This window comes from Narcine bancroftii, chromosome 3 (assembly GCF_036971445.1).
Source record: "Narcine bancroftii isolate sNarBan1 chromosome 3, sNarBan1.hap1, whole genome shotgun sequence".
In the NCBI taxonomy this organism is placed as follows: domain Eukaryota; kingdom Metazoa; phylum Chordata; class Chondrichthyes; order Torpediniformes; family Narcinidae; genus Narcine; species Narcine bancroftii.
In genome coordinates this window covers 203,322,423-203,333,058 of record NC_091471.1, presented here as the reverse complement: position 1 = coordinate 203,333,058, position 10,636 = coordinate 203,322,423, and the positions used below count along the sequence as shown (strand labels likewise).

The window sequence follows — 10,636 nt, the reverse complement described above, 5'->3', positions numbered from 1 at the left end:
TTTATGAGTATATTTCCATATGGATTTGGCTACGTTCTACGTTATTTGGGCCATTAATTGTACAAACCTAATCCATTAATGTATTTCATGTAACAATAAAGTTTCACGCTAAAATCAACATTATTTTGATGTAGTTCTTAACTGTTTTTATTTTGAATTCTATTGTTTTCTTACCGAATTTTCACTTTAACCACCTGAAACAATGTAAATACATTTAGGCTGTGCATATGATATTGTAATTTAAAGGTGTAATTTTAACTTTGCTAGTTTATCTCCCTACTATTGTCATTTCATTCAGTGATAGACGGGAATTACGATTTACGAGCAACATTAGTACAAAAAACATAACTGAGGATTCTGTGTGGTCTGGAACGGGAGGAGGTTCATGGTGGGGGGGGTGTGGGGCAGGTGACACTATGAGTTACTGCACTAGGTGACACCAACCCTAATGTTGCCACTGTCCAAGTTAACAGTATCTTTATTGAGCTGCAGTGTCCAGAACCAAATCCAGACTTGGACTAACCAGAGGTTTATAATGTATGATAACTAGTATGGTTTTCTATGGAGCAATTATTAAAGAGTAGATTTCTTAGCATGACATTCTCTTGTTGTTGGTTGCCAATGCGTGCAGCAGAATAAAATGAATCCAGACCAAGGGAGGTGCTCAGTTGGCCCTGTTGCTTAGCAAATGATCAACAAAACCAATTACTTCACCAGAAGTGGAAGAACAATTTCAGCATCTCTGAAAATAAAGTTATACTCTAACAAAACAGAATTTTTGTTCATCAATTTGATATTTAAGATGACAAATAATTATCTGCAATCTTTCTCTGATTACACTCCAAAGTACCTGAAGAAAACCTTTGCTCAAGTGGGCACCAGAAAATTTCAAATGCCTTTCAGACCTTTAGATCCTGAAGAACTTGAAAAAATCAAGCAAAAAGCCTGTACTGTCTGGACAGAAGATCATGAAAATCAACTGAAAAGTGTTACTACATATTCAGCTGAATACAGAAAAAAGCAACTGGACGAACCAACTCAGAACTTAGTCCGACCACACTCCCCAACCAGACTAAACAGGCCCCACCCACCAGAGTAAGCAACAATTTTACAATAATTAACAGCATCGAATATTTTGTGTGTGTGTTTTTTAGTTATGGGCATTCTAATGATAAAGTAACGTTATTTATATACTAACATAAAACTTCTTTGTCTTTAAATAATCATTGGTAGAGATGGTAAAATTAAAGTATTGCAAATCCTGGTAACTTAGAAAATTAATTGAATTAAACAAATAACAATTTTTTTTGTTGAAAGAATGGGCAGTTCATAATGCTCTGTGAATATATTTTGGATGATCTGTGAATCTGTGAATCAAATACAAAATTAAATTCCAGTGCTAATTATTTCCCATAATATTGTAGATATCTTCGTGTGATGAACAAGTATTTGTACATTTAGTGCTTTGATTCTGAAAAAAGACAATGAGATGTACATAGGAACATATTGCAAATTTGCACAATTCACTTAACGGATAATTCATAATTATGCAATGATAATAACCATATAATAATTACAGTATAGAAACAGGCCATCTCAGCCCCTCTATTTCGCTACTCCCACCTACCTGCTCCCTGTTCATAACCCTCCAATCCCCTCACATCCATGTACTCATCCAAACTTCTCTTAAATAACAAAATTGATCCTGCTACAACCACCTCTTCCAGAAGGTCATTCCATTCAGCCACCACTCTTTGAGTAAAGAAGCTTCCTCTCATGTTGCTTCTAAACTTTTGCCCTCAACCCTTAACTTAAGCCCCCTCATTCCAATCTCACTGACCCTGAAGGGGAAGAACCTATTCACATCTACTCTGTCTATCCCCCTCATAATTTTAAATGCCTCTATCAAATCCCCTCTCAACCTTCTACACTCCAATGAATAAAGACCCCGTCTATTCATTCTTTCTTTGTATTCTAGATACTACAATCCAGGCAACATTTTAGTAAATCTTCTCTCTCTGCACTCTCTCTACCTTATTGATATCCTTCCTATAATTTGGGGACCAGAACTGCTTTGAAGTGACAACATTGTTTTGTGCCTGTAATTCTCTTCTATGTGGAGATGGCTCATCTCCATCAGAGTGGTGGTATCAATGTTGATCTCTTAGGAAAATGGAACTGATTATTGACTCCTAATTTCTCTCCTGTCATGTTTCTTGATGGACAAATCCATGAGTAAGTTTGGCTACAATGCTCCATGTGATCCAATAACCTGCCAATCACCAATGAAGTTCATTGGGTCAGGGACAAAAAATCTGTTTGAACAGGAGTATGGACACAAAGAAAAGTCCAGAGTCTCAGCTACATTTGGTACCAGCCTAAGCTGAGTGTTTCTGATGAAACCTGAAGAAGACAATTTTTTTTTCATCAACTCAAACATTAGCTATAATGGGAGAAGATAGAAACATAAGAAGCATAGACTGAAATATTTCATGGCTCTAGTGTCTAAACCCCAGAGCTCCCACCATCAAATAAAATTCAAGTCAGGGAAAATATCACAGCTGTACTAAGACAGGACAGACGAGAGGGCTCATCTACTGAGGCTAGATGGGGGGAGCTGAGGAACGGGAAAAATATGAGCACACAAAGAGGGTTTTTATTATAGACCTCCCAATAGTCAGCAAGGATTGGAGGAGCAAATCCGTAGAGAGACAGCAGACAGCTGCAGGAAACATAAGGTTGTGATAGTAGGAGATTTTAAGTTTCCACATATTGACTGGGACTCCCACACTGCAAAAGGGCTGGATGGCTTGCAGTTTGTCAAATGTGTTCAGGAAAGCTTTCTAAATAACTATATTGATGAACCAGCTAGAGAGAGTGCAATACTGGATCTCCTATTAGGGAACGATACAGGACAGATGACAGGACAGGATATGTGTAGGGGAACAATTTGGGTCCAGTGATCATAATGCTATTAGTTTGAAATTGATTATGGATAAAGATAGATCTGGGCCTCAGACTGAGACTGTAAATTGGAGAAAGGCCAATTTTGAGGAAATGAGGAAGGATCTAGAAAACATGGATTGAGACCAGTTGTTTTTCTGGCAAGGATGTGTTCGGTAAGTGGAAGGCCTTCAGAGTTTATATATTCCTGTCAGGATTAAAGTCAAAGGTAACAGGCATAGGGTACCTTGTTTTTCAACGGTTATTGAGGATCTGTTTCAGGAGAAAAGAGGAGTATAGCAGGTGCAGGTACACAGAGCAAATGAGGCATTTGAGGGGTATTTAAAAAATGTGAAATATCACCGAGAAGGAAATCAAGAAGGCTTAAAGAAGACACGAGGTTGAAGTGAACACGTGAACAATGTGAAGGAAAATCCTAGGGTTTTCTTCAGGTATATAAAGCTCAAAAGAATAGAAGGGGACTGATTGATTAGTGATAGTCAACATGCTTTATGTGTGGTAGGTCATTTTTAACAGATCTTATAGAGTTTTTCGAGGACATGACCAGGAAAGTTGATGAAGGAAAGGCTGTAGATGTTGTCTATATAAGACTTTTGACAAGGTTCCACGTGGGAGGTTAGTCAGGAAGGTTCAGATGCTTGGTATTCATAGTGAAGTAGTTAAGTAGATTTGACATTGGCTATACAGGAGAAGCCAGAGAGTGGTGGTGGATGATTGCTTCTCACACTGGAGGCCTGTGACGAGTGGTGTGCCTCAGGGATCAGTGCTGGAACCATTGTTGTTTGTCATCAATGATCTGGATGAAAATGTTGCAAATTAGATTTGCAGGTTTGCAGATGCCAATAAGATTGGAGGTGTTGTGGACAACGAGGAAGGCTTTCAAAGTTTGCAGAGGGATCTGGACCAGCTGGAAAAATGGGATGAAAAATAGCAGATGGAATTTAATGCAGACAAGTGTGAGGTGTGGCATTTTGGAAGGACAAACCAAGGTAGGACATACATGGTAAATGTTAGGGCCCTGAGGAATGTGGTAGAACAGAAGGATCTGGGAATACAGATACATACTGTATATACTCACATAATCATTGATACTGTGTAATAATTGACCCCCCGCCCCTTTTATTTTGGTCCAAAAATCGTGTATAAACCATTTAAAATTCGACCCCATCTACCCCCATTTTTTGGACCCTGACCACCCAGCTATCTGATCTCCCAACGCCCTGACCGCGAATCCTCTCCCTGGCTGCATGCCTACCAGAGCTCCTGAGGCCCCAACCACAGATCCCCACTCCGGCCGCCCACCTATCCGAGCTGCCAACGCCCTGAATGTGGACCTACTACCCGTTCCAGCCATCCAAGCTCCCAACGCCTTGAATGATGCAGGTTTGACCCATGTAACTGTTCACCCCCTCAAATGTGACCGGAAAAATTGGTCCAAAAAAATTGCTGATTACACGAGCATATATAATTTCCTGAAAGTGGTGTCAACAGTGGATAGGGTTGTAAGGAGAGCTTTTGGCATATTGGGCTTGTAGACCATGTCGAAAAAATCAAAGGCTTGTTGATCCAAACCAAGGCTTTTATTAACTAGAAGACTGGAATGTATCACATGTAGATTGACCAGTCCAGAATGATCTGGTCTGGCTAGGAGCAACCCTTTAAGATCTGCCAGTAGGCATGGCTACACTCTCAGCCAATCACAATCATCCTACACTTCTTCTTCTTTGGCTTGGCTTCGCGGACGAAGATTTATGGAGGGGGTAAAAAGTCCACGTCAGCTGCAGGCTCATTTGTGGCTGACAAGTCCGATGCGGGACAGGCAGACACGGTTGCAGCGACTGCAGGGGAAAATTGGTTGGTTGGGGTTGGGTGTTGGGTTTTTCCTCCTTTGCCTTTTGTCAGTGAGGTGGGCTCTGCGGTCTTCTTCAAAGGAGGTTGCTGCCCGCCAAACTGTGAGGCGCCAAGATGCACGGTTTGAGGCGATATCAGCCCACTGGCGGTGGTCAATGTGGCAGGCACCAAGAGATTTCTTTAGGCAGTCCTTGTACCTTTTCTTTGGTGCACCTCTGTCACGGTGGCCAGTGGAGAGCTCGCCATATAACACGATCTTGGGAAGGCGATGGTCCTCCATTCTGGAGACGTGACCCACCCAGCGCAGTTGGATCTTCAGCAGCGTGGACTCGATGCTGTCGACCTCTGCCATCTCGAGTACTTCGACGTTAGGGATGAAAGCGCTCAAATGGATGTTGAGGATGGAACGGAGACAACGCTGGTGGAAGCGTTCTAGGAGCCGTAGGTGATGCCGGTAGAGGACCCATGATTCGGAGCCGAACAGGAGTGTGGGTATGACAACGGCTCTGTATACGCTTATCTTTGTGAGGTTTTTCAGTTGGTTGTTTTTCCAGACTCTTTTGTGTAGTCTTCCAAAGGCGCTATTTGCCTTGGTGAGTCTGTTGTCTATCTCATTGTCGATCCTTGCATCTGATGAAATGGTGCAGCCGAGATAGGTAAACTGGTTGACCGTTTTGAGTTTTGTGTGCCCAATGGAGATTTTGGGGGGCTGGTAGTCATGGTGGGGAGCTGGCTGATGGAGGACCTCAGTTTTCTTCAGGCTGACATCCAGGCCAAACATTTTGGCAGTTTCCGCAAAGCAGGACGTCAAGCGTTGAAGAGCTGGCTCTGAATGGGCAACTAAAGCGGCATCGTCTGCAAAGAGTAGTTCATGGACAAGTTTCTCTTGTGTCTTGGTGTGAGCTTGCAGGCGCCTCAGATTGAAGAGACTGCCATCCGTGCGGTACCGGATGTAAACAGCGTCTTCATTGTTGAGGTCTTTCATGGCTTGGTTCAGCATCATGCTGAAGAAGATTGAAAAGAGGGTTGGTGCGAGAACACAGCCTTGCTTCACACCATTGTTAATGGAGAAGGGTTCAGAGAGCTCATTGCTGTATCTGACCCGACCTTGTTGGTTTTCGTGCAGTTGGATAATCTTGTTGAGGAACTTTGGGGGACATCCGATGCGCTCTAGTATTTGCCAAAGCCCTTTCCTGCTCACGGTGTCGAAGGCTTTGGTGAGGTCAACCAAGGTGATGTAGAGTCCTTTGTTTTGTTCTCTGCACTTTTCTTGGAGCTGTCTATACAATCTATACATATACACATTGGTGATAGAATCTATACTATCACAGGGGTTTATAAGTCAAAGTATTGAGTACAGGAATAGGAATGTTATGGTAAAGTTGTATAAGACATTGCTGAGGCCAAATTTGGAGTATTGTGTGTAATTTTGGTCATCTCACTACAGAAACAAATATCAGTAAGATTGATGGAGTGCATAGAAGATTTACAGAAATGTTGCTGGGACTTCAGGAACTGTGTTACAGGGAAAGGTTAAACAAGTTAGAACTTTATTCCCTGGATATTTGCTAGAGGTATTTAAATGAGGGGGACAGACAGAACAAATGAAGGTAGGTTTTTTTCCATTGAGGTTAGCTGAGATACAAACCAGAATACTTGGGTTAAGGGTGAAAGAGGAAAAATTTAGGGGGAATTTCTTCACACAGAGAGTGGTTGGAGTGTGGAATGAGCAGTGGTGAATGCAGGCTCAATTTAAATTTGGATGGGAGGGGTATGGAGGGATATGGACTGGGAGCCGTTCAGTGGTATTAGGCAGAATAATTGTTTGGCACAGACTAGAAGGGCTGAAAGGCCTGTTTTCTTTGCTGTGGTTCTAAGTTTTATTTTCATAATTGTTCCCATGATAAAGTGAGCATTATTACTGTAATGATCTGCAAAATGAGGAACTTGCTGTAACCTATTCCCTCTATTAATATTTACTGCTACTCGTAGAAGTGGAATGGATTTACACCATCCTCCACTGACGAAAAACTGTTAGTCATCCACAAGTAAGTCTTCCAGAGTACTGTCTTCCATGGCTCAGGAGGTATGAGTGTACGCTCAGTCCATCCACTACAAAGGTTATATGAGGGCAAAGTTACAGTTCAAGGCCCTGCAGATATTATACACTGAAAGGCTGGAATTCATGTAAAAACTCCTAACATGTTTGCTCAAGGAAGATACGCAGCAGAAAAAAAAACTTCCACCAGGGTTGCAAATAAGTTTAATTTCTTTGACTCCATACCAGGAATCAGGAGTTTAGTTCACTAATGGCCACAATGCTATCAAGGTAGAATTACAGATGATCAAGTCCACACTATTATGGGCATATTCTGATACCTGCTCTAGTTAGATTTACCTTAACCTCCATGTATTTCACCGCTTTATTTTTTTATTACTTTTAATACTCAGCATTCAGTGCACATAATGTGACAACCAAATTATCCCTCCAGTTGAAACATCATGAACAAAGAGATCACTTGCAGCAGGAGACCATCTCACGTTAGTGTCAATAAATTGGTGGAGCAAAAATCTGGCAAATGAAGTAAAGTGCGGGAAAATGGGAGAATGCCCATTTTGACAGGAAACAAAGAAGCAAATGATCTAAATCACACATGTCAAACTCAGGCTCACGGGCCAAATTTGGCTCGTGATATAATTATATTTGGCCCGCAAGATCATATCAAATATGTATTAGAGCTGGCCCGCTGGCCGCTGCGCCAGTATAGCGCATGCACAGCTAATACTACAAATCCCAGAATGCTTTGCAAATGCGTTGGCGCTGGCCCGTCATCCCGCTAATCGCCCCCACCTCCTCTCTTTACTTTCGTTAGCATCTGCGACCTGTCGCCTAACTCACATGTAATAAACCTCTTACGAAAAATGGCCAAACGAAAGACAGAAAACAGGACCTTTCAAGACAGGTGGGAGGCAAACTCTGACCCCAGAGTTTGATAAACTTGCATCTAAGAAGAGATGCCAAGTATCTGGTTTAGACCCAGGTGCATCAGAGTAAATCACAGTGTAGCAAGCTAAGCTTGGATTAATATTTTCTTTGGTTCACTTTGGACTGTTCATAGTTGAAAGATTGGATTTTCATTGAAGCAAGTTGTTACTTTTTTTGACTTGTTGGCTTGTGAAAAAAAATACATTTAAAAGGAACTTAAAGGATATAGAGAAATATTATTTATTGAATATTTTATTTCTCATTTGTTAATGCTTCTTCTGGAAAGAGTTTAACCAAAACTATTATTAAACGTTTATTTTAATAAGAAAAAGTTTAACATTACATATGTTGAAAGAAGAGAAAACATGCAGAATTTTCAATAAATATTTAGTTTGGCCCACGACTTAGTCCAAGTTTTTAATTTTGGCCCTCTGCGAATTTGAGTTTGACACCCCTGATCTAAATGCTGAGAGATTGCAGGCTTCTGAATTGCATAGGTATCAGAAATTCGAGAGCATTACTCCCTAAAGACCTGCTTGCAAGTGATTATGAAAGCAAACACAAACATTATTGTTAGGGGAATTGAATAAAGTGGGTGTGATAGTACAGACCTATCACCAATATATATAGTTACAGTAAATGGCCACCTGTGAAGAGCTCCTGTCTTTTGCTAATAAAAGCCTTGGTTTGGATCAACAAGTCTTTGGTTCTTTCGACGAGCTCTACAATTTTATTAGCAAAAAGAATTTTTTTAAAAAGGGATGGAGCGTCTGACTCGGCCAGAAAAACTTGACATGGACCCACAGTCAGCTACAGCCTTCAAAGCCTTTAAGTTCTGGCTGTTGAACTTTGAAAACTTCCTAAGGCTCATTGAGGTGGAGGAGGATAACCAGCGTCTAACAGCATTGCTGTCTATGGTGTCCTTGAGAGTCTACGAGAACATCCAGGATGAGACCACTTACACCGCAGCCATAAAAGTACTGAAAGAACTGTACGATCAACCAATGAACAGAGTTCATGCCCGGCTTGTGCTTGCGTCGAGGAAGCAACAGCCCGGCGAGTCCAGCAGGGCATACTTACAAGTAGTAAAGGCGTTGGGCAAGGACTGTAACTGTGTGGACAAAACTGCTGCCGAGATCACAAACGATCTCGTCCGGGATGCCTATGTGGCCGGACTCCGATCGAACGAAGTGAGGCTGCGCTTGCTTGAACAAGGGGTAGAAAAACTAGAGGACGTGGCCCGGATTGCAATCACAATGGAGGATGCAGCCTTAAAGTCAAACGAGTTCTCTAGGGACTGGACCCCTCGTTCTGATGTGAGTAGAGTGCCCTTTTACCCTACCACCCCCCGATATACTGACGGTCTGTCGGCTGCTACTACACTGCCCCGTGCGAACCCAAAATGTTATTTCTGCGGGAGGGATAAGCACAGCAGGTCCCAGTGCCCAGCAAGAAAAGCCAGGTGCCAGAAGTGCCTTAAAAAGGGCCACTTTGCTGCAGTCTGTAGGTCTAAAATGGCCGCCAGCAAACACAGTGCCTCGTGTGAAGCCCAACCACCATTATCCCATTCAAACTCTTCTTCCCCAGAGCTCTCGTCCAATGAGAGCGAGGGCTCCTCTGCTCGGCAATTCCTGACATCACGGAGACGCCGAACCCAGAAGGGGCAGCCCACCCTCGCAACCATGATGCTGGCCCGCCTCTCGCCCCCGTGCAGAACACTCGACCCGGCGTCAGTCCCAACTGTAGAGCCCACTATTGCCACGGCCGCGACCACCCCCGGGGCCGATGCTACCGCTGCTGCTGCCGCTGCCCACGCCGCCGCCGGTGCATCCACCGCAACCGACTGGGGACCCGCCGCGGCCAACCAGGTACTCACCCTAGCGTCCATCTCTGACGACTGCTGGGGCCCGACCGCCGTGACCGACGACCTACCCACCGCCAACTGCGAGCAACAACCCCCACTACTTACTGTTCATCCGCCAACGCCGCCACAACAGCACCTCCGGGAGTACCTCCAACCTGCTCCTCCAGTGCTGACTGCATATATGACGTCATCCCGTTGCGTGACGTCAACACGCGGAACTCCACTGTCAACAGGATCAGTGGCTGCTTCTATAACACTAAATCAGCAATGCTCTCATCCCCTCACTAAAGCAATGGAACTGATTAAAGTGCATGGACACTACACCAATTGCTTATTTGACTCTGGGTCAACTGACAGTTTTATCCGGCCAGATCTGGCCCTCCGTTGCAGACTTGACATTATCCCCACTACCCAGAGGATCTCATTAGCGACTAGGTCACACTCGACCGGGATAAAGGGGTATTGCATCACCATGCTGGAAGTACAGGGCGTAATGGTCACCCACTTCAAATTATTCATCCTTCCCCAATTGTGCGCCCCAGTGTTGCTGGGATTAGACTTTCAGTGTCAGTTTCGAACGGTGTCCCTACACTTTGGGGGACCCCATGCCCCCCTCTCGGTCTGCCATTGCCCCACCCCTGAAGCACCTGAGCAACCCACCCCCGTGCCCCGGGGCCACTCCTGTGGCCTTTCCACACTCCGGATTGCCACGCCAGCACTCTTCGCAAACCTCACCCCTGGTTGGAAGCCTGTGGCCACCAAAAGTCGGCAATATAGTTACGAAAACAGGCAATTCATTAGGAGTGAGGTGTGTAGATTGCTGGATGAGGGCATCATCGAACCCAGTTCAAGTCCCTGGAGAGCCCAGGTGGAGGTTGTCAAGAACGGAGAAAAGCTACGGATGGTGGTCGACTATAGCCAGACCATTAACCGCTTCACGCTCCTGGATGCGTACCCCCTGCCACGCATCA

At 43.9% G+C, this 10,636-nt stretch overlaps 1 protein-coding gene across 2 annotated transcripts in view; it reads left to right on the top strand.

Annotated features, from left to right (window-relative positions):
- Positions 1-783: 783 nt before the first annotated feature.
- The window catches only part of LOC138758035 (uncharacterized), a 62,390-nt gene continuing 52,537 nt past the window's right edge, over positions 784-10,636 (top strand). For both annotated transcript variants that reach the window (XM_069926341.1, XM_069926340.1), the window contains exon 1: positions 784-1,095. In XM_069926341.1, the coding sequence (XP_069782442.1) occupies positions 803-1,095 (293 nt within the window). In that variant the 5' untranslated portion in view covers positions 784-802. The remainder of the gene's footprint in view (positions 1,096-10,636) is intronic.